Raw genomic sequence first — 25,036 nt, 5'->3', positions numbered from 1 at the left:
GATACGTTACTACTATATTTATTGAATCACAGCAACAGAGCAACTGAGCAAACCGTTTAATAGCAGCCGGCAGGCTACTATAAATTACGTTTCGCCAGATAAGACTGACGCAGCTTGATACTCCTAGCTCTCTCCAGATTGGCGAGCTGCTTTTCTCTCTTGGCAGCCTCAAGTTTGCGGGACTCCGATCCCTATGATAAATGACACTACCGTTAGCAATTCCTGATATAAACTAAATAGTAGTTTTACCTTCAGCGTGGGAGTGAGAGCCCTATAAGATTGCCGGCAGCTTGTGGCCGAAATTCGGATTGATTGTGGCTCTATTCCTCGTTAATTGCCTGCTAAATCGCCAATTGATAACTTTTAAACGGTACCATTTTCAACGCTGCCATCCCCTCCTTGCGGAACATCGGTGATCTCTCCATCCGCTTCGCTCTGCGTGTCTTGCAGTGTTTCTTCTGCGACATATTCGTCACTGTCCTCATCAACAACGCGTACCTGATAATCCGCGCTTAAACGGGAGCCACTGATACTACCGTGCGCACGTCGGAAGTATCCCGACAAATACACAACTGCTGCCCACTGGCCCTCGGCCAGAGACAGCAGAGGAAATTCTAGCTCTAAATATTCGCACATTCGTATCTGGATACCCACAGGAACATGCTTCCACTTTTTATACGAATAAAATGTGGGTTTGCAAAAAACCCGGTATCTGAGTGAAATAGCGGTACCGTCATCTCTTGGCACCGTGGCGTCAAGGGCCTGCAGGTAATGCAGCTCAGCAAAGCTGTCCAGGTAGCCCTACAAAGACCAGTTAGCAACATCCATTTCAGCCGCGCAACGGCTACATTTACGCAAATATCTTTTGCCGCTCGTGTGATGTTACGCTCTTTCGATAAACCTAGGCAGTTAAAGTGGCCCTATTGCCGATTTTTGGCCGGCTCCTTGCGGTCTCGGTACCGCGTTCCTTCCTTCATCTAGTGTGGAGAAGTTAGCATAATCTAAGTTATTCACATCTAATCGCACTTGCTATATGTAGGTTAGAGTCTACTGGAAGTCGTATGTAAGATATATTATAGTACTGCGGCATGATGGCTGACTTGGCGTTGTTAGTGTATGTACATAGTTGGTAGTTAGGTAAACAGTGCGAGAGAAGGGAGAGGGGAAGGAAGGCGGTAGAACTAACACGCGCGCGTCACTGACATTCGTGAGCCGCATCAGCAACCCAAGCGGAAAAACTCACTCAAAATAAACAATACGTCACTCGTTATTTTATCATCCTCGTTGCATGAGATTTCTCAGTCTCCACTCCAGAGTCGGATCGAGCACGTTGTCGGAGCTCTTTGCTCTTCGGGAGGCAATTGGTCTACGAAAGAGAATACGCCTCCAACGCTGCCGTTAAGGTCTCAGTCTCATTGCCCCGCTCTTGGGGAATTCTCTGTTCTATTCTTATGTCGTGTGTCTTGCTCGATCGGCCGTCGGTCAGCCTCAGCTGCAGGCTAGAAGCGACTTCCAGGTATATGGGGCTTTCCGACTGGGGTCTCAGTGATTACTTCACTCGCTACGCAGTCCCTCAGGAGTCCTCAGCTTGGGCTTACATCGTTGAAAGCCGCATCTGGCCTTCGCTGGACATCATATTTGCCACACTCGTGCCTCGATCTTCGAAGCACGCCTTCGGAGTTTGTTCTTTCTCCGCTTCGTGTCTCGGCTAGTTGGAGCTCCCTCTCCGCTCTGTCTGTGCAGGTCTGGTCATCGGCTGTGTGATAACTCACTCCATGAGGATCATGTGTTCTGATCCTGTACTTCGTTTGCTTCACGTAGCTGATGTTCTTCTTGTTTCGTCCTCCGAGTTTGAGGAGGCTGCTCGTGTATATATAGATCTGAATTGTCCTTGAGACTGGTCTCCATCGAGACTAGACTCTCAGCTTCCATTCTATAGTTCACATCGTCCATCCAGCTCTATCTCTCTCACACGTCTTATCAACGTAATCGCTAGTAGCGAACATTATGCCTGTAGACAACGGCAAGTTCTATTGCCCAAGGCAATGCACGTTATGTCGCGGGATTAGGATACGAAGTCTCATCGAGGACATATTATCGCCATAAGAATCAGAGAAGGCTTATTGGTAGAGCATCACTGCTTACAGCAGACAGAGACGAACAGGTTAGCGGCTGTTAAAACTCCTTTTAGCAAACTTTTTGACTAAACAACTTAGCCTTCTCTTTTACAAGGATCTCTCCAGACTGTCAGTAGCACGACCAGGCCAGACACTCCATTTAATAACGACGAGTTTGGTTCTCAGCAGCAACAGAATGGTCAAGAGTTTGAAGATGATGTTCAGCATAATGACGATATTGGCGACTGTCAGAACGACGACGAGGACGATGCGGAAGATGAGGACTTTGCGGACGTAATGGCCGACCAGGAAGAGTGTTCTGATGGGCAGAGCGTTTTGAGCGTTAATGACTTATACGGAGACAGGGAGCTGGATATTTTGGACGGGGATTTAGAGACCGACGACAACACAAACGATGGTTTAGGCCATTCTAATTCCTCTCTTCCAGCTGTGCAACCGTCACCTTCACGGATCATCTCAGGAACGCATACTAGTGGACAACCTACAAGTGAATCTTCGTACTCGAAGTAGTACACTTCCTTTACTGACAATGAGTCTAGTGCGACGCTTGTAGTTGAACGATACGGAGAGCATTCGCTGGCTCCTATTCAAAGTCATGCACCAACTCGACGATGTGGGGTTTCGGCTAACGTGATCGGCAAGCGAGTGGATCGTCCCAGCGAGCGGATCGGTCAAAATCCCATACAAAGCAGCGATTTTCAGTACCCATAAGCATTGCAGGGAGTCCTCGGCGAGAGCCACTGGGGATATCATTCAACTACTTCGATAACGACACGTCAAGCAGCAGACTGAGCCCGCGAAGCTGACCGAGACCTTGATCGAGCACGGCGTCTAACTTCAAGAATAATGACGAATTCATTGCCCTCAAGCAATTCTCCAAGGGGCCACTCGAACTCTTGTCTCACCCATGCAAGGGCCTCCAGCGGTTCAGCGTGGTCGACGAAAAAATTAGTATCAACCGACGAAATACGACCGCTAGTGTCTCCAGGATCAAAGAGACTGCCACGGAGCTTTGCGTCTTTGACATAGCTGATTGGCGACACTTTCATTACTGCTTCTGTATATTTGCGGATGAAGTCAAGATTGACTAGATTAATGCTATCTGTAACAAACTTAGTGCCGAATTACAATGGGTTAACGCAACGTGCACCTTACTTCCGAACACTTTTGCAGCGGCCATGCAGGCGGCAGGATGGGAACTGATAAGTCCGTAAATATCATCGTCGTCTTCCCTGAGCTGATTCAACAGGCCGCACGCAAGTCCGCGCTCCCGAAAGTCCAGGTGGACCACCAGCTGAGTGATCCAACACACAGTTCTGCCATTAGAAATCCAACGACAGGCAAACGCATTGCCAGCGAGATGGCCATCAACTGTAACTCGAACGTAAGAGCAGGCGGCACCTTCGGGCAGACATTGGCATCGAAGCCGGTCCTTACTGAGTCTCACACGACTCCCTATCCTAACCTTAGTAAATAAAAATAGAAACAATTTCAATAGACTAACCTGGTTTTGCAAAGGCCCCCAATTTGGCGGCCTCGTTGACCCAAATTCCGTAATTCTCGTTGAAGAGTACTGAGGCTTCTGCTAACATATCGTCTGTAACCTGACCTCCCTCGAACTTTTCATAGAGTTGCTTTGCCATTATCCTGTTGTTTCGAGTCCGTAGGCTGTGCGATTTCTCGGATGCGGGTATTATCCTAGGATCCAAGTTAAAGGCGACAGCCTTTCGGTTAGGAGGATTGGATGGGGACATAAGCATAGGGGAGCTAAGGATTAGCCGTAGGTATTTATACACTGGAGTTCGAGCGCATACTCACATGTTTCACGGTGAGCCTGGGAATCAATGGGGCGCTGTTTTCAAATGCGGTCTTGTGATGTAATTCAGAGTTAGGGTGTAACTTATGTCTGGCACGTACCATTTTGCCCCTGAAATCCACGATCGTCAAGCTCGACATGTCCGCAAGCTCACCCATAACTATAATTTATAAACCACTTGGTCATGTCGTTTATTGTCCTACGCTTGGTGCCATTCACTACACCTTTGCCTCAAACTGCCCCACTTATTTGCACTCTTATTTATATTTGACGCGATTTTTTCTTCCATTAGTCTCTGTCAGTCTGTTACCTCTTCTTACGTGGACAATATGCTCGAAGATCATCGATCTGATCCATCCGACGGTTGCGCAGATTGTGCCGATGAAGTGTCTAAGCCGGGCGAAGTCAAGTGGTTCCCGGTCAAAATCAAGAGGCGCAGTTACATAATTTATGGTGTGAACAAAGCTGTCAAGTCAATGTTTTCCTGATTTTTGTGTCTTGCTTGCTAATTGCCTCATATTTATGCTACCGCTAAATAGGAGTAGCAAACATATTGGTGTTTAGGAAAAGTAGTAGTACCGATAATTAGGAAGAGGTGGATAAAAACATTTTGATAGGCGCCGGAGTTGCAGCCGTTACTACGATTGCTACTGGGGCAACTGCATTCACTGTGGCTTCATGCAAAGCATCATTGGCAGCCTATTTTGTTAAAGGAAACAAACAATATCACAACAAATTTGGCTTAGGATTGTCGCCACAGGCCGACAGTGTTGGTGTTGACTCAATAATAGTTGGTGAAATCTACGTACTGGGGGGGTAGATGGTGAATGTCAAAACGGCTGACAGCCAATAGTCCCGGACTGAGTACAACTAAGGTTTCCAGTCAGCTGGAGAATTCTAAGTGGGTCGATGTAGTTGGCATTGATTTTTTTAGTTTGTCTTGCTCACGTACTTTGTTATTTATCGCTTTCTTGTTTCGGCTTTACTTGTTTTGTGTCATCTTTCGAAGTCATAACTTACGGGGTTTGGAGCTATAAAATGCGGGGTTTGTCCCAGCCGTTGAGCCAAGCTCGAGATACCAGATCCTATATCCTTACAAGATATAGAATTGTTACTTCTTAGTCTTAGTCTTAGCCCTGTTCCCGGTCCAGTCATCCTCACAGAGCCTCTCTATTCCTGCCTCCCGTCGAATATTTGTAGAAGCTTTAGATTCGAAAAGTTTCTGACGACATTGTGTGAAGGCCCACTATAGATACTGCCACGGCGGCATGATCCAAACCGCTGTTCAACACGCCAAGCTGACGAACAAGGGTGTCTGGTTGCCAATCCTCAACTTTCATCAGCCATTTCAACGCTCCACAAGTGTTTAACGCTCGATCAACACATACATACACACGGATATTGCGTTCTTACGCCGAAGTCAAGAAAACATTTGCAACAACCGTAATCGATGGACGACGTCGCGAAGCAGCAACTCGGTTTGAGTAGGGAGCGTATGTCTTTCTTTCTATTCATTCAAATTTCACATGCGAATTTCATAATTCAGATACTAACTTAACATTGCTAAGAAGACGACAAGAATGAAGACGATCCAATTTGCCGAAGATGCCTTCCTTAACTGCAGAAAGTCCGCGATCACTCTTAGTCGGCAACTCAAAGGCCAACTCTGCCGTGTAGCGACGTGCTGTCTCGCGGGACTGCCAGAAAGCAAACTGGAAGTCTCATAAAAGGCTGTGTGCTTCGTTTGCCCAGAAGCAGGCAAATGAAAGTCCCATCCAAGCCAAGGACACAAGAAAGAGTTCCATTCAACGACGCGGCCGTAACCATGCATACAATTTCACAACGCTGATAAGTCCGGCGATGGCAAACCGGATTGCGTAAGCTGCATTTGGGCGCAAAGAGAAGCACAGTCTTACAACGTTATGGGATTGCCTCGGCAACGCTTTTAAGCTCGAGCCTGCGAAGATGATTTCTGATGACTGCGCTTTGTTGTTCAAGTTTGTCGACGGACGCGTTCAGTTAGTTTTGCATGGAACAAATGACTTCCCAGGGTATATCATGAGTGACTGCCTCAAGCACGGCATAACGCAGTGCAATGTGAATGGCCTCATTTTGTACAACTATTATATCGTTGAGAACTCTGGAAAGGTCCCACTAAACCACATTGATGGAGGAGGGCACAACGTTGATTCAAGAATGTGTCGAGTATCAGATGGATGACATGGATGACATGGATGCCGCTGGCAAGGCATGAATTAGTAATTTGTAATTTACAGATTAGGTCCATATTATTTGACTGGCGCACGCGGTGTCACCGATTATCTACTGCTTGGGCAACATAGACATTGTGGCATTCCAACCACGGATCCACAGACTGATAAGATATCGGATGATGCTCGATGACTCCTAGGTCCTCTACTCCTCTTGCCACTTGACATGAGCATACTCTGATGCAACCACGACATGGGGCCGTTGTTGACGTGGACATGGTCCTCGAACTGGCTCGAGAAACCGGTGACCTAATAAGCTGTCGAAGACCAACCTTATTTCAACGAAGGACTTGACGTAAGTAATAACAAGCCTCAAGATAAACTTACACCATGAGTGGGATAAATAAAAGTGCTATGAATGTCGTCTTTGTGGCGATGACGATTGGAAGGCCAGGTTCTTCTTGGTTGTTTCGAGAACCAGTTATTTCCACTAAAAGCTAATTTCGATTGATACGCATTGGTTTGGCAAATGAACGCCATTGGACAGCGGCAAACAGTACCCTTTAGTAAGTCACCCAATATATAGGTTACATGTTCAGGGTTCGGCGCGGGCGACGTCACGGCCGTCCATGGGCCCACTTGCCTCTGACTCGCCGCCGTCCTGAGCCTCCTCCTCTTCAACTTCAAATTGTATGCCGAAGCCCATCTTCCTCGCAACCGTGATCGATATCCGACCGGCCTCATTGCCAATCATGCTGTTGAGAGCGTCTGCTGCAGACTTCATGGGCCTATAGTCCGGGTCGAGAACGTCGAGGAAGCTGAGCAGCATTCGATACGGAACGAGGTAGACGTCATCGGCAATTTTGTATAAGTCGTAGTTGAAATTGTCCTTGCCATCGAGGTAGATTTCATCCACCTCGTAACCCTTGGCCAGACAGCACATGGCAAAGAACTTGTTCGTGATTCCCCACGCTCCTTCTTCGTGGGCGTCGAAGAGAGGAACGATATCTTCTATGAGGGGCGAGAGAGATGGCTGTGTTGGTTGCGACGGCGGAGGCGGCAAGGTCGAAGAATCCATCTCGGTGGTTAGACCAAATCCATTGGATGCGGGACCTGATCCTGTTGAGGTCGTTCACCATAACGATGAAGGCGAACATGATATCCTCGAGGGACATCGGCGGTTCGGCTTCGTAGACGATGGGATCATCGTCTTGTGGCTTTGGTCTCTCGGGCGGCGCGTTCAGGAACGGCTCGATGAATGCCTGAGACGGCTCCTCGACGGACAAAACAGCAAACCGATTTGTCACCAATTTTGCCATCGCATCGTCCCCAGACTCAGCGGCTTTGGCTTCCGTCGCCGCTTCTGCAGTCGCCGTGGCTGTCGGCGTCGTCATACGGGGGCGGACAGCCTCCCTGACCGCCTCGAGGATGCCGACGAAGTAGCTGTGCTTTTGATCGGCCTCCGGGTCCGGTTTGGCCCCATGGTCATCCATCAGCTTGCCGAACTCGGACCGGGTGGTGATGAGCCGGTTGATGGTTGCGGAGAAGCTATCTGGCACTGACACACCGGGTTCGTGGTATTGGGCGATGAAACGGGCGAGGGGAAGGAAGTCCTTTAGAGCGACGATGTACTTGGAGGCCTTGCGGGAACCCGCCGTCCCAGCTGCCTGGGCGTCCTTCCTCCTTACCCTTCAATCGTCCTAACTTGGGGGGCGGGACATCCCAGGACTTGGAGGCGAGCAGGTCGGCGGGATAGCCGCAGGCTTTGGCGGTGGAGGCGAGCCAGGAGGCCACCGAGTCGGTGTCCTGCTTGTATCGCTGGTATATGCTGACGAGAGAAGCAGGGATCATCTTGAGGCCGAGATTCGCCGCCGTCGTCGATGTCGGTATTTGGTTCGAGAGCAGTGCGCGGTTGTGAACAATGACCGGGCGTAGACAATTAAGCGTTTCTTGATTCCCCGTCTTCCTTCGTGGCAGACCGTGTTGCCGCGTTTGCCGTATTTTCTGGAGCTTTGGAGAGTGCGAAGAGGTGAAGGTGGATTTCATGCAGAAATCTTTGGCTGGTGCAGCAGAAACCCTTGCCTTGGCCCCCCCCTGGGCGAGCGACTCAGCCGCACATACGGATATGCTGGCCATCAATTATTCGATGACGCAGCCTTGTAACAAGTACGGCTGGCGAGCTAGTCACACAAAGCGAATCGTCAGGATTTGCTTTCGGCTGCGGCTGAGAAAGAGTCCGGTAGACCGTCGTGGGAAAAGGCAGTGACAATGATTTTTGGTCACCCTGATAGTGCCAATGGCTATAGCGGTGTTTCCACCTCTACCGCGTTTCCACGGCAGCTTGGCTTGACTAGAAGTTGAACTGTTATCAATTGCTGGACATTATGGATCTCACATAGTTTCCATGGATGTTATCAGATTGTGTCAGTTCGTGCATAGCCAAGACTGTGTGCACTCAAATGATGGATACATATTCCAACCTGTTCACCTACCATCTCTAGGCGGGAGCGTTTCACCAGAAATAGAACGAGTAGACCGAAGCGACGTTATTGTGAACGGGCAGGATGCCAAGCGTCCCAGAAGGGACTTCGGATGTAACCGAGATCTGCGACGAGAGCTGCAAGCAGGTCTTTAGATACAGTATGAGTCGGGGCCAGCAATACTGTATAGTAAGCGAGCCGTGATAATGATTAGAGTTGGGCTCTATGGCAGCATCCTAGTCAAATAAAGTTTTTGGCCGTAGAACCGGCGGCTTGGTTCCTATCATAAGTTATTAGTAAAGATTCCGATTCCAACCCCGGACCTTATGTGCACGGTGCGGTGTCTGGCACTGACAAGGCTGACTATTTACATTGCGATCTCGGATTGCATCTGAATAATCCGAGTCAATCATTTGACCTTGACCTGATTCCGATTAGCTTGTACATAAGTCATGTCTTCAAAGTTTTGTTTGGATCAGAAGCGAGTTGGTTACGTCACTCAACTGGTAACGAATATATATATTCTCCCTCTCCGTCGTCGATGAATTTCGTCTCGACGCCGTGCACAGTCATTCCGCAGTTGTGATATTTCGAAAGCAGAGCATACATCCATTGAGCTTAAGGTAACCAATGTGAATGAAATTTGGCACTCAACGGCGGTGACCTAACGTTCTGCTCGAGATTACTGAGAGACTGCGACGAGTATGCTGACATACTCTCTTAACTTCTATGTCGCTCTGCTTGTGACTCTCACAACAGTTTTTGCCAGCCCAATACATCTCCCGACAGAAGGTTTCCATGCCGACAAGAATGCAACTTTCGTCCGATGTACCACCAGCAGTATCGATCCCCTTTGTAAGTTGGTGAAACAGCCCGACACTGCGGTGATGGAGCACAAATTGCTTCAGGACGGTACATGGAGCATTACGAAGTCCAACTGGACTCGCGAGTCACTCAAGGCTGTGCGAGAACAGCCCAGTATTATGCGCAGAGCTGGCGACGGGATCGAGGGCCCACCGGCTGACCTAGAGAAAAGGGAATCTGCGCCCCCGATTTGCACTGAGCCTCAAACTCAAACCTGGTTTGACCAAGACGACTGGGGATATTGGTATCAATCCTGACAGCAGGTCGGCAACTGCTTCTATTGCGACACTTGCAGCGAGGCAATTCAAAGCAGCTTCGCCGTGACCGAGTCATGGACCGTTGGCCTCTCGGCTAGCTTTGATGCAGTCCTACAGGCTTCCTTCGGCTTTTCCTGGGGCCAGACCTATACCCTGTCCGACACAAGGACGTGTAACTGGAACAAGGGCGACACATGGGGATGCCATTCGATTTGGTACCAGCCATTGATGTCTTATCACAACGGATGGGCAAATTATCAAACCCACACGTGGTGCAGCGACACTGGCGATCAGTATTATGATCACCAGTACACATATGTCAACGTCAACCAAGCCGCTAATGGTGGCATCAATCAGGGCAATTTAGGATGTGGCAGTGGATGCGGAGGTGACGATCACAGGCAATGCACTAACGGGAACAACGGGGGAACGCTCTGGGGACCACCTAACTAATCGTTGAATTTGATTTCTCGAAACCGGACGTTGACATAAATTGGGAGAGACACAATTAGAATCAGCGTTTCCTGGCAGAAAACGCCATTTGAGCTATCAATAAAAATTTAACGCTTTGGTATAAACTGAATGTATTGCAAACTTAGTCTAGCTGGACTCACGCTGCAGTCGTAACTACTGGTAGGTGCACAAACCCCACCAATTGCCCCAACAGGAAACGCACTATATTGTAGCTAATTGGAATGCGTCTATTACAAACTTCATGCCACACAGAGGGTTTTGTTGGAGGCCTGAGAACTCAGTAAGTCATTGTACCGCACTGCCTGAGTGGAAATTCAACCGAAATTGCAGATAGAGTGACAGAGTAATAATTAATAAGTACATGAAAATCCTCAAGCATGAACAATGTTAGACAGCTCACGGATATGTCAAGCAAATGGAAACTATCGTAAAGCACAACTCGTCACTGTACATGACCTATCTGTACTATAATTAGCATATCAGAGATAGAAACAGATTGGAAATAGCAATAGACAATGCAATAAACAATACCGGAAGGGAGACCACTGCCTGCGTCATCGAGTCCTGAAAGATTAATGGAGGCAAACATAATCAGAAGGCAGAATATAATTATTTGGAACTGGCACTAAGAAAGCCAACTCATCTTCAAAGATCTAAGGTGTTAGCAAAGTAGGACAACCTAACCGACAAGTAAATCCTATTCGAAAAAGCGAGCCATGTAACTTTCTAGCTCTTTATAATCTTAACCGTGTGACTATTAGTTAGACATATAACCTCGAGTACTTATCGCAATTGCATGCTCATGGGCGTGCAGTACCCCATGGGACTAAGAGGATGCTATGCAGTACTCAGATTGGGAAGATCGGCCGCTTTTCATAACTATTTCCGGTGCAGTCTGCCAAATTAATTAACGGCATCGCGTTTCTATAGAAACGTATACTGGGGACCTTGATGGATAAGACAGCGATTTACACTGTCCAAAAATATAAGTCGCTTCAAATTATTGTAGTAGATGACTATTCGAAGCAATAAATGGTCATGACGCGCTGGTGTTTACATTGCTTAGTCGGTAGCTGCGCCATGATTCTTAACAATGCCATATATTTGCGGGCAAGCATCCGACAGCTGTACGGTTACGACGGTTGCCTCAACCACATTCGCACTGCACATCGCTCGACGGACATGACTGGTGACATCCCCGCTTCACTATACGCTGCCCCGAATAATGTTCGCAGTACAACCCAGTCGCTTTTCCCTACTGGACCCTTTCCGGCCCGACGCACACTACACTAACAATGTCCACTTCAAAAACAACATTCAACCCTCTCCCTGCTTGGTCAGAACCGTTGTGCATCACCCCGGAGGAGACAGTACACTATTTACGCTCACTACTGTTGGACAAGTCGGAAGAATACCAGCGCAAAAATATATTGTTCCTTATACACTTGTATGAAACTGGCCAACTAAAGGAGCTGCGGCCAGGGAAAATCACCTGGATTTTTGACGGGAAAATTGTTGACGGTATGCCCAAGGAGGTCCCTCTAGGATCGGCTGTATGGGCCGAGGTTGGTCTTAGTTCTGTTTAGTGTTGTTGATGATTACTTAACTTACGTGACGTTTAGAGCATTGGCCATCAGTTTATGCAGACAACTCAGACACCGCCGGTAGTATCTCAATCTGGTGACGGCTGACAGTCTGACACATAAGCTTATCCAAATGCCACAGTCAGCGTCGTACGGGCTACACGGTGTCGTCTGATATGCATGAGGTATGCTTTTAACTTCGTCTATAAGTTATCAGAATATCCAATGGTCAGCAGATTTTTGCAAAATTTCGACTTCCAGCTGTCTACGGTGGTCAGCCAAATGTCGTTCTTGATGTCTCTATTGCGAATGATACGGGTTCTAATAAGCAGACGATTTCACAACAGATTTGGTACTTCTGGGTTACAACCCTTCATTCGTAGTTTCGTACACAGGACGGCTCGGTCCGACGTTTCTTTCAACGGCTAGTTGGTGGGATATATCGGCAACAGATTATTCTGGAGATATCTTATCGCGAACAAATACACTGAATACACTAAATCTACGTACACTGGACATTCAAATGTATGTAGTGGATTAGTCAGAAATGCCCTGGTGTAGATTATTATTTAGTTTAGTGTAATACACTGTGTGTATCAACTCGTGTAAGTCGCGTAGTTGCTTGGGTCCCTGAGTACCCACACATGGCAGCTGCAGCAAGCGACTACCTGGCAATCCCGGCCTCTGAGGTCATTCAGTCAAATAGAGATCTACTAGGAGTTAGGAGGAACTCGTTGGAGTCGGGGACTATGAGGACTCTCACATTACTGGCAGATTAATACAATGAATCGGACATGTAAGTTGGCATTGTACTTCATTCTCCCAGGTTAAACCTTATTAGCGTTGGGTCACGTGCCTGACGATACAATTTTTGCGAGCGACTCCGGTCATTGCTCGTATAGTAATCGTATTTAGACTATACGATTACGAGTTACGAGTTGCTCGCAAAATCGCCCACCCCTACGAAACGGACACTGTCTCCGAGACGTCATAGGACGGGGAGAACGCGGACATAGGATAGGAGCTCGGCGAGTCAAAACCCGATCCAGTCATGGGCGGAGTATCGTCGATCCCGTACTCTTCGGTCTCTAGTGGAATCCGATAAAGCTCATCAGGATCATATCGGCTTTCCAACGCCTTGCCAATCTCCCACTCGGTTTGTTCGACGTCCTCACTCTCGTCTACGTCGTCACCGTCACCACTAGATGCAATTGAACTTGACGGAGACAAGCGTACCATTGTCGAGAATTGATCGGTCCCGATACCGCTCACAGATAGCTTGTCAAGGACCATGTTGATATTGATCTTGCCCTTGTCATCGAGGAGGCTGGAAATAGTGTCGCCGCGATTTATGCGTTGGACGAGCAGCTCCAAACCTAGCTGCAGAACTTCGATCCGGTTATGAAGCAACTCAACGTAGTTCCCAGAGTATAGCTTGCCGGTTGAGTGCTTGCGGCTCGTGAAGATGCACACTTTGTGGTCGGCTATACAGCGAGAGCATGGCTTGTTGCCGTCGCATTTTGATTTCTTGATACTGCGGCATATTAGCGACTATTGCAGATCTTGCAATAGGGAAACGTACCGACAAGCGTCGCAGGCTCGACCTACACGCTTACGCATTCGAGCGCTGATTTCGGCCATCTGGTCGGAGTGCTGGATGCCGAGGCGATAGAGTATGTGCCGTGGTCAGGAGGCTACGTCCTCATAGTATGCTGTAACGAGAAAATGATACGTGGGGAAGGGTAATGAGTGGGAAAGATATAATATATAAAAGTCCTGTTCGTCTCTGTGCGGACGATCCGAATTCGTGAATAATGGCGTTAAGTAAGTTAGAGAAAGATGCGCTCTCCCCCAAATACGCCACATACGGCGTTCGAAAGCTGCACCAAAGAATCGCCGATGGCTTTCGCATTAGGGTCAGACGGCATCCATATTAAGCGATGTAAATATCAGCCATCTGCTCGGTTAGCGGCCATTTTCCGTGCAGCCGCAGGTCTCACAAGCTCGCCCTGTCGACTGTACAGCATTCTTAGTGCAACGGCCGTGGCCATGCGGACTCGCTCTCCGTCCACTGTGAAAGTGAGTCTAGAATAAGCATCCTATATCCGAACGGTCCCGGCCTCCACTGTCACATATACAAATTGATAGTGAGACAGTTGTGCGTGTTAAGATGTTAGGACCTAGTTGTCCCTCCACCATAAGCGCCTCGTTTTTGCAACCTGATCCGAGCCCCAGCCGTAATGAGATCTCATGCATTAGGCTAGGTCAAATTCGATCTAGTTGTGAACCCTAAGACGGAGTTATACAGTTGCTCAGGAGTTGAATAGCACTGTACTGTGCCGTCGCTGGCATTGAATAGCGCTGCGCTGCTGGATGGGTCAATGGGATATCCGCTATGCACGCATTATTGCGACACCGTGCTAGCCTCGAATTTTGTGGCAGCGAGTCGGCCGCTAGCGTGCGGCTTTTCTAAGGTTAGTTCATCGGCCCATCCTTCAATCCCTCGAGAGTCGAGACAGCAACCCAAAACAGTGCACGGCGGTGGGTCTTGAATGGGGAATGACGTAAGTGTGATACAAAATGTTATACATGTTACAGAATATTCACGACACAAGCCTGACATATACTAAACCACATATCGATCTGCAGCACTGTTAGTGTCGGCATTTAGCTACGTATAATCGTCAAGCATCTGTGGATCAATTTGTTTCGCAGGTTGTTATCCATTCTGTAATAATGGATACCATCGGGTATCGGCGAGGTAGCTTTTGGCTGACGCCGGCTTTGGGGCGGTCGGATCTCCTGGTTATGCACAAGCCGTCTTGCTCGCCTTGTCTTCCCCTCTTGTCCTTAGTTCACTTTTGACATTTTCCCCTTTCGTGTAGTTGATCCGGTCGGCAGAACATAAATTGAGGGGTCTGTCCTCAACTGCCTCGCCACTGAGGACACGAAGTTCAGTTCCCTCTTCCCCGTCCAGCCTTAGCTTAGACTTGCCTTGCACTTGTGCCGACACGCACTCCTTACAAGATCCCCCCAACCCACCTCATTCAATCATTATGTCTGGTCGGCTCACTGGGAAAGTTGCACTTGTGACCGGAGCATCGCGGGGTATCGGTCGTGCAACCGCTATAGCTCTCAGCAATGAAGGTGCCAGCGTGGTCGTCAACTACATCTCTTCTAATAGTGCGGCAGAGGAAGTTGTTAGAGAGATCGGCGCCGATAGGGCCATCTCAGTGAAGGCGGATGTCTCAAAGCTTGACGATATTGAAATATTGATTAAGCAGACAATTGACCGCTTTCAGAAAATTGACATTCTCGTCCTTAATGCTGGTCTTTTATGGCAGAATGGGACTCTGGAAGCTACCGATGAGAAAACGTTCGATAAGCTCTTTGGTTCAAATGTTAAGGGTCCGTTTTTCATGGTTCAAATGGCGACACCTTACATCCCTGAAGGCGGACGGATTATGCTCTTTTCCTCATCCCTCACGAGCTTCAGCATGATCACACCTAATTATCTTCTCTACGCGGCGACGAAAGGTGCCGTCGAACAGATGACTCGTGTGTTGGCAAAAGATCTGGGCAAGCGTAATATCACGGTTAACACTATCTCCCCCGGGCCCATCGGGACTGACGCCTACTATGTCGGGAAGACCGAGCAGATGGTCCGGATGCAGAGTAATTTGGCACCAGCAGGCCGCTTAGGAGAGCCGGAAGACGTTGCAGAAGTCATAACTTTTATTGCATGCGATCAGAGTCGCTGGATGAACGGGCAGAATATCCGCATTAATGGCGGGATGACAGTAGGATAATGATTAAGGTCGTACCGTAGAATTACTGGAGACGGTCCTACTTATTAGGTGGTGCTGTACGGTTACTTTCTATACAATGACATAAACTGGATTCAAATCTAGGACTATCAAATCTACTTCTACGTAAATGACGAGACATATGTACTTAGTTTTCATCTGGTTTTCATCTGAATGTTTCCATGACTTTTGTTCATATTGATTCTTGTCATTTTGAAGCTGCCTACTTGATTGATGATTCCACAATTCCATAGACTCGCAACGCATAATGACGACCGGAGAAGTCTAGGCGAAATTACTAGACGCAACTGAGAACATTAAGATATTGAAAATAAAATTGATCGCGTGATATGTGAATAGAAGATAATCGTTGTAATATAATATGTGGGAGCTTTAGGCTGGGACTAACTCGAGTCAAGGCAATTCTAATTTTACACCTCAAGAACACTTCTGGGCTGGCCGGTAACATTAATAGTGCGACTGGGTTGATTGCCAACGGTGGTTTTTCGTACCTTGCTATCCATTGGTTTATACAACCAATGAGATCGTAGTTGGTTGCTAGAGGTTGACGCCTGATTCAACATAAGGGTAGTGGGATTCACACACGTCGGCCGCTAGTGCGAGACTATGAATGAAAGTTTTTAAGGAGGAAGTCGACAGGATGGTGTATGAGGGTCAGCCAAAGACATCTCACGCCTCCTAACACGTCGAAGATATTCCGCTTAATAACCATATCAATATTTGACCTCACACAATATCGCAAAAGCATAATAAATTTCTTACCAGATAACTTCCAGCACTGGCTGGAATACACGAGAGTTATCTTGAGAGGTTCACAGTCGGCACGGTAACCATTCGCCAACCACGAACTTAGTTCAACGGCTGCAATGGCGGCCTCCGCCGTCGATATCACAGCCCCAAGCGGCACTAAACCAATATTGTCCATCGTTGCTACAGCGTTGAATCTGGTGCAAATCTCGCAAGTGATGCCAATAAACGACGAAAGTGCAAGTGTGGAACTTTCAAACGCAACTCTATTTTCGGACGGCGAGAAGAGTTGTCGCCTGGCACATTCAGCTTTTAATTGTAGGAGGCGCACGATGGCTCTAGGTACTAAGTTAGCTTTGGTCGACCCGGCTAAGAAACTAACTACATACGTAAGTGCCAATGCATTGGCGCCACAGAAGACGACCCACGTCCCAGGCGTTTGGGCGAAGAGTGTTTTCACTAACAGTATTAGTGCCCTTTCAGGATCGTCAAATTCCTCCAGGCACAAGTTGGCAACGCTCTTGTCAGATAGCTTCTGGACATTCCCCAGCAATCGGATAGCTTGGATTTCACGCGCAAAGTAAGACACCTTTGTTTCAACCGGTGTCAATAAAGTCGGTTGAAACAGGCCCCTGACACGGCCGCCTGGCGGTTTTTCCCATAGCAGGTCATCCACGGGCAGCCTGGTATTATTGTCGAGTTCCTCTACCGCGGGTGGCGCCTTGAAATCCGTATTGACCTGGTGTACCATTCTGCATAAAGTTAAAGACCTTTGGATTTTTACAGTCGGATAAACGACTAGTGTCTTACCGATCGAGCATATATATTCCAAGCCAGACTCGCTGTCTCTCTTCTAATTCTACCCACTCTGCGAAGTACAGCTCATCTATGTGAAAGACATTAACGTTCAAAGCAAGCGCATATGCGAGCCTTGCACAAATGCTAATGGTCATAGAGGAAGCGTTAATCAATGAAGCTCCTAATTCAAAGACTACAAGCAGCAGACCACTCTGCACCAGTTCTAACGAGGGCGAACGAACGAGTTGCAGGGACGAGAAAAGGTATCTGAATAAGTGATAGAGATGGCTTTGCGTATCATCAATCTCTGAATCGGACGCACTTGTATGCCTAATCACACACATAGCAAACAAAAGCAACGCAGTCTCCGCCCGTGGATTTTGCTGAAGTTGTGAGATTCTCCGTCGGAAATTACTTTCGTGTATCACCGGCAACCAGGGGTGGATAGTACGATAGTGAGTAGTCATGATCTGACTTAGGTCCCATTTCTGCTCCAATATAGTCGTCATGACCGTTCTCACGAAAAAGTGGTCAATATCTACAGTGCGACTCTGGAGATTAGTGCTGCAAGGCTGCAAAGACCCCACAAAGCCGCCTGATAGCCAAGGATTCCTCAATGTTATGGGCACGCGGAACAACGGAAAATTAGACGGAGAGAGATTGTTATTGGCATGCCGCTCGGATATGTAGGTGTAGTCGCACGATAAGTTTAGTCTCGCCTCACATTAGCAAAATAAAATAAGAAGAACGCATGTACCTACTTCAGACATCTCGCGCAGGACGGTAAATTCTTGTCGCATTTCTTCTTCTGACTCCGGCAAACTGTACACACATTAGGTGCTGTCGTCGCGCATAAAGTTAATGCGCCGTTTGAAGCGTCCATGTCTACACTGCTGGGTTAGTATAACAATGAGCAAATGTCAAAAATGCCTGTGAACAGATTTTTGCACTATCAAAAATGCCTTGGGCCCTTACCCTTTGTGGCGTGGTAACTGTAACTTTCCACACCAATCTACATTTTCCTCTAACTATAATCTCTCCAGTTATTATTATGTGGCCCTCTGCTCGCTGCATCCATTTATATAAGGCAGCTTCTAGCTCCGGCCAAAGTTCACGTCGAAAACGTTTTTCATCCGGCGCCGGGGCTCGATCACTCGATCGATGACTGGTAAAGGTGACTATACCTAGAAGAAAGGATTTCAGACACTGAGAAGAGGAGATATTCCTATTATAGGTATCCTTGAACCTTGTTGGAGATCGTGGTTCGTTGCATTAATTCGCAACTGGCGTGGTGCGCGTAAAGCAGCCTTGTGGCTGTTTTGTGATCGCCTGTCGGCCGCGGGCATTGCGGACTCCCCACCCTTGATATAACGAATTTTGTATGGCACTGATACCGCAGCTAACGAATGGCGTTGTATCGAGGAATAACGAATTTTGTGTGAGAATTAATTCGGACAACGCGTGAGTCTCGTTATACCGAGGAATTCATTGTTATAACGGGGTTCGTTATAACGATATAGGGTTTACTGTTTAGCAGAATTAATTTGTGTTGGAATTACGGGGTTCAACCCGCTTGCTTAGTCTCGCCGTGGGTCCTGAGCGCAATTCATAGACGTTGTTATTTCTTTCTTCTCTGCGCTCTTGGAATTTTATATACGGAAAAATACATGTCTGTTGCGATACGTTGCAATGCGTTAAAAGGCACAAGTTCACATCAAACCTACAACTATGATTCAGGAGAATTCTTCAAGTGTATGGTTGCAATATTTCTCCAATATTGCATGCCCCCTCCCGTTTTATCGCTTTGAAAGAAAACTATCCATACCGACTCTCATGCATTTCTCGACATTGGAGTCATCGGCAAATGCGGTCAGCGCGACATTCACTGCGAATTATCCGCGTTGCCTCTATACCGTCCATATTTGGCATCTGAATTACCCATTAGCATACTTCTCTGGGATTCAAAGGCTAAGCTAAGATACCTGAATGTTCATCAGAATAACATCAAAATGCCGTCCTAATACAATTGAATTTCGGACCAACTCAACAGCTTCATAGCCGTCTTCCGCGAGCTCCACCCTAGAAATTTTTTCCAAATGCAACATGCGCAAAATCACATGATGATTTACTCTATTATCTTCCACAACTAGAATAGCTCTCGCAAGATCGCCACTGGCTACAGCATTTGAGCTACTTGTGCTGGTTTGAGAAATCACTGTAGACTCTCTAATTGGTCTTTCAGTGAAGGAACATTGATTGACATCGTGAAATTCTGAAGTTGACTCTTTGATGAGGGTGAAAGTAGTGGTACTGGAATGTCTCTGCAAGCGGCCATAAGTTTGCCCTGAAGATAAAAGAGGGGGCCATCTTTCCGATTGTCCAGTTCCGCTTGACGAAACGGAAGGCGATCTCTCTGCTAGGGGTGCAGCAACAATATTTACGCATCGCAACTGTACTCGGAATATGAAGGTCGAACCTTTACCTTCCACGGATTGTGCCACCCAACAATTCTGCAAGCTGCTTTCATTTTGACAGTCAGGGCTGGACACGATACGATATCGCCGAGTTTTGCCCATATCGCATATCGTATCGCAGGACTTTTCTGGCCGGCGATATTATCGCCCATTTTATCGCCAACTTGGCGATATTGTATCGCCTATATCGTCAGGGGGAGGGTAATGTGGTGACCAATCGAACACTAGAAGTATAAGTAGAGGTCGTAAACTCCTTTGGATATCACCAATTGACACGACTCTATTGAGTAGGACATCCAGTTTTAATCGAACTTGGCTATCAAAACTATCCGGATCTCTATATCAGATCCCAATGTCTAACAGATCCCTCCGCAGTCCAGGCACAATTTACGAGCCGGATACTGACCCTTTCCCTCCTTTTGTTCTTCTTTTATTTTCGTTTAATCACGGGTCATTTTTTTCAAGTAATCCGCTGCAAAGTGCCAAAGTGTGTTAAAAAGTTAGAGCCAAAGTCTAACTTGGCCGAACCCCGTACAGGAAGAGAGTCACGTGCGCTTTGAGGCGATACGATACGATATTCACCCATTATATCGTATATCGTATCGCCAGGAATTTTCCTCTGGCGATATCGTCTTGTAGGCGATATCGTGTCCAGCCATAAATGACAGAGCTAGCCCCATGCCACCATTTTTTTAATAGCGCCTGATCACCTTGAATGAATGGCTCAAATATGCGTGACTGTAAAATGTGCGGAATGCCTGGGCCGTCATCCTCAACTTGGAATTCGAAAAGAAGGAGGCATAGGGGTGGACACGAATAACGAATATATTCGTATTCGTATTCGTAATTCGAATACGAATAAATGAAGATTTCTTGCTTACAAATGCGAATACTAATAAAATAACTTTTATTCGTAAATTATTCGTAATATTCGTAAACTACTGAAGTGCGACCACAGTGAGTTTTGGCTCTTGGTCAGAGGCGTTGACGACTGATCCGAAATGCGAGAGGATTCCCACAGCTCTTCAACCGACGAACTTTGTTCCTGAGGACAGTCTGCGCTTGTAGAGTCTGCTAGAGTAACTGAGCTCGGAGTCCATTGACTTGCCGAGTCATTATGCGTAATTGGCTCACCGCCCTCAACCAGTAAATTCAATCGCGACTTCTTCGTGATCCGGTCTTCAGGACCTGCCTCCTCGTCACTGCCGTCATTAAGCAGGTGATAGTCGATTCTGTTAGAGTGCCGAAGACGGTCGGATATGGCAACGGATAGCTCGTCCACCCCGCTGGCAGTTGAGATCTCACAATCGCTGTCAGACATCTTCTTGTAAGATAGGATATTGGATTGATCTCCAAGGGATTGAAAATTGGTAGAATAAAACGCGTCGTTCTCAGTTATTCATTGATTCCCACTTGACGCGTCGTTCAGTTACTCCTTGACGCGTCATGATTGGCTGTATTAAAGTTTGACTACTGCGCTAGCGTCTTGGCAGAATTACGAATAATATCGTATTCGACGTTCCGAATTTTATTCGTTACGAATAAAGCCATTTCTGCGAATACGAATAACGAATACGAATAGAGGAAAATGTTATTCGTGTCCACCCCTAAGGAGGCATGGAGCACTCATGTTCTCGTGAAGACTATCCTTAGATATTGGCAATCGAGACACTGATGTGTTAGGATTTAGGAATAGTCGGATTTGACATATTGCTTGGCGGAATATACGATGTTGCATAAGCAACTCCCATATTTGATGATCGCTTTGTCGATTGAAACGAAGGATATACTTCATCTACTATGGTGGATGATACAGAAGTAATTTTGTCCTCATCGTAGACGTTGGCCGTAGCTGACACTTCCGATGTCGATGCCTGTTCGATTTGCACCGACATATCCGAATTCTCTTCCCCAGAGAGATTCTCTGTACTAACAGATGTCGTCACCATCTGACTAGGACGCGCATATTTAGACACACATTTATCGCTCGCAGTTAATTTCTTTGCTCCATTACAGTCAAACTGGTTGTGGTCTGTGTTCCGCTTAAGGTTGGCGGCGTGATGATCGTTAACGCCTAGACAAATCACTCGTACGTCAACAAATCCGTTAGCCGGAGTGAATTTCAGACCATTAGATATTAAGTTCACAATGATCTGCAGGATGCGTTTAGTATCTCCCAGAAGGACCATATTTTCTATGTCTGTTGGCAGTAGACGAATCATAAAATTGACACTCGTGACTCGCGGAGGCTGCTTGCTCGTGAAAGATGGCTTCTAATTGCGATACAATGTCCACCATAGTAAATTCTTTGTCCTCTAATGTGGCATTACCGAAGTGATTATGCGAGAAATTAAGCAAGTCTGTGAGGAGACGCAGTAGTAATTCGCCACAATTATAGATGAGCCTCAAGCCCTTGTGAACTTTGAATGGGTCAGCCTCTGAAAGTAGTACGGACGTCATGCCAAGTATGCCGTTCAATGGAGTCCGTAGCTCGTGGGTTATGTTGGCAATAAACAGAGATTTTGCCAATCATTTGCGGCTTCCGCTTGCACCTTCAAAGCTTCCAGTTCCCTTGTTCGTTCACGCACTCTATCTTCAAGATGTTCTTACTGCGTTTGAAGTTCTGTCGCCATTTTATTAAATGCTGTCGTCAATACAGTCAGTTCATCGGTTACCAGAAGTCTCATCTTCTGAGCAACCACGCCCGGAATCCGGAAAGGTATCGGTCCAATATAAGCGCCGTTGTTCCTATCCAGGCTCCGTCCGATATCGTTTTCTTGGCCTTTCTCTTCATCTCTGGCCGATTTAACTTCAATGTCTTGGTAAACTCCAGGGTTGCCATGATACGTAGAAGACGTTACAGTGTGCTCCACAGCGGCTTGAAGTCGTACTATTGGACGCACCGCAAAATGAGCTATGGGATAAGTCAAAACACATATAAAAGCTGCCGAGCTGAATGCACATGCAAGCGCAATATTGCCGATGTGACGAATTGGCTCGTAGACATCTGCCGTCGAGTATTCAGCCGTGATGGCCCATACATTAAAGAAGACATTGACCGGCGCGCGCGTATCCGACCGACACGTTCGCGCTTACTGGGTTACATGACTTCATCATGGCACCTGTTGAATGTGCGAGTAAAGCTTTTCTAACGGCAGGGTAGGTGTCGGACAAACGTCTCCCGATAAAGCTGCTCGTCGTATGTAGGCGGAACGAGATAATGTTAGACATAGATAAGGAGATTGTTTTAGAGATGTGTCAGAATAAACGACTTAAGGTTGAGTAAACGCCTGTAAGGTTTGAGGAAATATGGTGAACACCCATTATAGTTAAACTAGGGTGCAGGCTTAAACGCCAGTTAAGATTAGAGTTATTTGAGGATGCATCCCTCGTCATGTATTGAAGTGTATATATAGATGGGAGAAGACCCACAAGTAAAAGAAGGAGAATTAGACCCCGAATTACGACGTAGTGTATCTGACAAGATGCTTATCAAGATTAGGATTAGGGTATAGGCAAGAGTAGCAGCCTTAGACTTGCAGATAAGAAAATCATATATAGGGAAGGAAAGGGTGGAGGAATACAAGATAGACAACACGAAACGAACAATACGATAGATAGACAAAACCCGCAGGATCGAGTGAATCGTCTGGGGAGGGACCCAGCAGAGAAATTTGAACAGTATCTGCCAAATTCGATTTGCCGCTGACGATGGATGAAAGCATCTGAGCGTTAAAAACTAACGTCAGGTAGCCAGCTACAGCATTATCCAGACTTTGGACATGTGACATATTAACGACAGGGATAGTAATAGAAAGTACAATGGCAGGACCCGAACTAAACGGACCGCGCAGCATACCACTACCAACATCACTGAGGTTCGACGTGGGAAACGATTCAAGTGGATACAGAGCTCCGGGTAAATTCTGCCCAACTTCTAATCCAGTAACGTCGTTTGTCGCATTTAACACTCTGGCAAACTCGATAGTGTAAAGAGCTACTGCAAGGATAGTGGTGTTGGCGCTGAGAGACAATTGCAGCGACTTTGAAGCGTCAATCCAGTTAGATAGCGAATGATTTCCGGCGTTCTAGCTTCCCAGTGCGCTCTGTATAAGAGTTCGTGTTACCACAGAGACGGCTTGTGATCGATAAAAGGTGATGGCTTGGGTTACCTGGGATTGACTTGAGTTGTGCGACCGCCTCCAGCCTTTCCGCTAGAAGACTCACTACATACTTCTGGGTGACGATGGTCTAGGCTTGTCAGTCGTGTCGAAGACATATATCAGAGCGTGGATATTAGAAGAGATACATACGATCGTGATAGCCAGCACGCCCAGTGCAGATAGAACACATATACAAACAAGGATTGATAGCTGCCGACGGATTCCTATACGAATTGACTTCATGGAGCCGGATATAGACAAACGTGAAGTCTTCCAGGGCCGATTTAGATTCTGACAATCAATAATACGCTATCCCCAGAGGACAATAATCAGTCGCAGCAAGTTCGTCTTTCTGGACTGCGTGTAGTCAATTCAACGGGGCATTGTATAATAAGCCACGTGATTCTTCCAAAATAAATGAATTTATGGGGGTCTGCCGTTAATTAGAGAGTCCCATTTTGATATTATGATCTCGAACCTTAATGATCATGTATGCGGCTGAGGTTTGAAGGTATGTCCGACTTTGGAAATACTAATTGACCAGTCGTGTCCTTCAGTTTCACCGACCGGAAGTATCAAGTAACTGTCGAATACGGGGTCTGTTGCAATTGCCAGTGACCAATCCAATCTTGCCAAAGATGATGCAAGTACAATGCTGAACCCTTAACTCTTACCCCTGAGCTCCTGCGGCATGTTATGTAAAACCTCCCAATTTGGAAAGAGTAATTGACGAATCGCGTTGTATGTGACCTGCCACCACCAGATTGAGATCCATGACATAGCTATGATGACGGACTGACACTACCAATGAGCTTCCGCTTGCCATCCCACGCTCATGTTAGTGTTCATCCAGCCCTCCAGGGGCGTTCTTTCTGGTGACTCCATCCGGCAATTTCCGTATACATTTTCCCATTCCCTTTCCGAATCTCATCGTTCATCTTCACCTGCATTCGATGGCTGCTATTGTCACGAAACACTACGAATGCCTCGTTATTGGCGGCGGATCGGGCGGTCTGGCATCTGCAGGATGGGCTGCTGGTCGTTATGGTGCTTCTGCAATCATTGAAGGTTCGGGCCGTCTTGACAGTACTTGGAGACATCATCCAGGGTGATGCGTTTCTGGGCCTCCGAACTGCTGTCAATTGAGCGCTCTTTTTAGTTTTTGATTTCTTTAATATTTATCTTCCTCGTCTTTATTTAATTTT

General features: G+C 47.1%; 12 protein-coding genes across 12 annotated transcripts; 4 read left to right on the top strand and 8 right to left on the bottom strand.

Annotated features, from left to right (window-relative positions):
* Positions 1-77: 77 nt before the first annotated feature.
* Positions 78-636, bottom strand: POJ06DRAFT_270043 (uncharacterized protein; the record flags this gene model as incomplete). The annotated part of the gene is made up of 3 exons (XM_056189416.1): positions 78-191; positions 250-320; positions 375-636. 3 exons carry the CDS (start codon positions 634-636, stop codon positions 78-80), a joined length of 447 nt encoding a protein of 148 aa, XP_056042417.1.
* A 1,371-nt stretch (positions 637-2,007) lies between these two features.
* POJ06DRAFT_239818 (uncharacterized protein) lies at positions 2,008-2,648 on the top strand (the record flags this gene model as incomplete). Its single annotated transcript, XM_056186055.1, has 3 exons — positions 2,008-2,051; positions 2,089-2,164; positions 2,217-2,648. The coding sequence occupies 3 exons, from the start codon at positions 2,008-2,010 to the stop codon at positions 2,646-2,648; spliced, it is 552 nt and encodes a 183-aa protein (XP_056042416.1).
* Positions 2,649-2,914: 266 nt separating this feature from the next.
* POJ06DRAFT_270041 (uncharacterized protein) lies at positions 2,915-3,781 on the bottom strand (the record flags this gene model as incomplete). Its single annotated transcript, XM_056189415.1, has 3 exons — positions 2,915-3,240; positions 3,294-3,593; positions 3,643-3,781. The coding sequence occupies 3 exons, from the start codon at positions 3,779-3,781 to the stop codon at positions 2,915-2,917; spliced, it is 765 nt and encodes a 254-aa protein (XP_056042415.1).
* Positions 3,782-6,759: 2,978 nt separating this feature from the next.
* On the bottom strand, positions 6,760-8,179 carry POJ06DRAFT_302816 (uncharacterized protein; the record flags this gene model as incomplete). Its single annotated transcript, XM_056190781.1, has 3 exons — positions 7,853-8,179; positions 7,301-7,827; positions 6,760-7,242 (listed from the first exon to the last, which is right to left on the bottom strand). Exons 1-3 carry the CDS (start codon positions 8,013-8,015, stop codon positions 6,760-6,762), a joined length of 1,173 nt encoding a protein of 390 aa, XP_056042414.1. The 5' UTR covers positions 8,016-8,179.
* Positions 8,180-9,014: 835 nt separating this feature from the next.
* POJ06DRAFT_302815 (uncharacterized protein) lies at positions 9,015-10,260 on the top strand. The gene is made up of 2 exons (XM_056190780.1): positions 9,015-9,752; positions 9,804-10,260. The coding sequence occupies exons 1-2, from the start codon at positions 9,349-9,351 to the stop codon at positions 10,216-10,218; spliced, it is 819 nt and encodes a 272-aa protein (XP_056042413.1). The 5' UTR covers positions 9,015-9,348; the 3' UTR covers positions 10,219-10,260.
* Positions 10,261-11,435: 1,175 nt separating this feature from the next.
* Positions 11,436-12,355, top strand: POJ06DRAFT_302814 (uncharacterized protein). The gene is made up of 4 exons (XM_056190779.1): positions 11,436-11,760; positions 11,862-11,919; positions 11,965-12,007; positions 12,059-12,355. Exons 1-4 carry the CDS (start codon positions 11,535-11,537, stop codon positions 12,203-12,205), a joined length of 474 nt encoding a protein of 157 aa, XP_056042412.1. The 5' UTR covers positions 11,436-11,534; the 3' UTR covers positions 12,206-12,355.
* A 262-nt stretch (positions 12,356-12,617) lies between these two features.
* Positions 12,618-13,463, bottom strand: POJ06DRAFT_277342 (uncharacterized protein; the record flags this gene model as incomplete). Its single annotated transcript, XM_056189711.1, has 2 exons — positions 12,618-13,356; positions 13,405-13,463. 2 exons carry the CDS (start codon positions 13,461-13,463, stop codon positions 12,783-12,785), a joined length of 633 nt encoding a protein of 210 aa, XP_056042411.1. The 3' UTR covers positions 12,618-12,782.
* Positions 13,464-14,660: 1,197 nt separating this feature from the next.
* POJ06DRAFT_144860 (uncharacterized protein) lies at positions 14,661-15,665 on the top strand. The gene has a single exon (XM_056184583.1). It carries the CDS (start codon positions 14,879-14,881, stop codon positions 15,629-15,631), a length of 753 nt encoding a protein of 250 aa, XP_056042410.1. The 5' UTR covers positions 14,661-14,878; the 3' UTR covers positions 15,632-15,665.
* A 604-nt stretch (positions 15,666-16,269) lies between these two features.
* Positions 16,270-18,077, bottom strand: POJ06DRAFT_282812 (putative C6 transcription factor; the record flags this gene model as incomplete). Its single annotated transcript, XM_056190062.1, has 5 exons — positions 16,270-16,349; positions 16,412-17,148; positions 17,207-17,515; positions 17,537-17,908; positions 17,956-18,077. 5 exons carry the CDS (start codon positions 18,075-18,077, stop codon positions 16,270-16,272), a joined length of 1,620 nt encoding a protein of 539 aa, XP_056042409.1.
* Positions 18,078-18,605: 528 nt separating this feature from the next.
* POJ06DRAFT_258413 (uncharacterized protein) lies at positions 18,606-19,600 on the bottom strand. Its single transcript, XM_056188267.1, has 2 exons — positions 19,177-19,600; positions 18,606-19,123 (listed from the first exon to the last, which is right to left on the bottom strand). The coding sequence occupies exons 1-2, from the start codon at positions 19,297-19,299 to the stop codon at positions 19,049-19,051; spliced, it is 198 nt and encodes a 65-aa protein (XP_056042408.1). The 5' UTR covers positions 19,300-19,600; the 3' UTR covers positions 18,606-19,048.
* Positions 19,601-21,176: 1,576 nt separating this feature from the next.
* Positions 21,177-21,864, bottom strand: POJ06DRAFT_302810 (uncharacterized protein). Its single transcript, XM_056190778.1, has one exon. It carries the CDS (start codon positions 21,855-21,857, stop codon positions 21,348-21,350), a length of 510 nt encoding a protein of 169 aa, XP_056042407.1. The 5' UTR covers positions 21,858-21,864; the 3' UTR covers positions 21,177-21,347.
* Positions 21,865-23,186: 1,322 nt separating this feature from the next.
* Positions 23,187-23,709, bottom strand: POJ06DRAFT_144849 (uncharacterized protein). The gene has a single exon (XM_056184582.1). The coding sequence runs from the start codon at positions 23,523-23,525 to the stop codon at positions 23,220-23,222; it is 306 nt and encodes a 101-aa protein (XP_056042406.1). The 5' UTR covers positions 23,526-23,709; the 3' UTR covers positions 23,187-23,219.
* Between the last annotated feature and the right edge of the window lie 1,327 nt (positions 23,710-25,036).

The sequence above is a fragment of the Lipomyces tetrasporus genome (assembly GCF_029532465.1).
Source record: "Lipomyces tetrasporus strain NRRL Y-64009 chromosome Unknown POJ06scaffold_8, whole genome shotgun sequence".
In the NCBI taxonomy this organism is placed as follows: domain Eukaryota; kingdom Fungi; phylum Ascomycota; class Lipomycetes; order Lipomycetales; family Lipomycetaceae; genus Lipomyces; species Lipomyces tetrasporus.
Note: the sequence above shows the minus strand (reverse complement) of the source record. Positions and strands in the feature narration are given on the sequence as shown.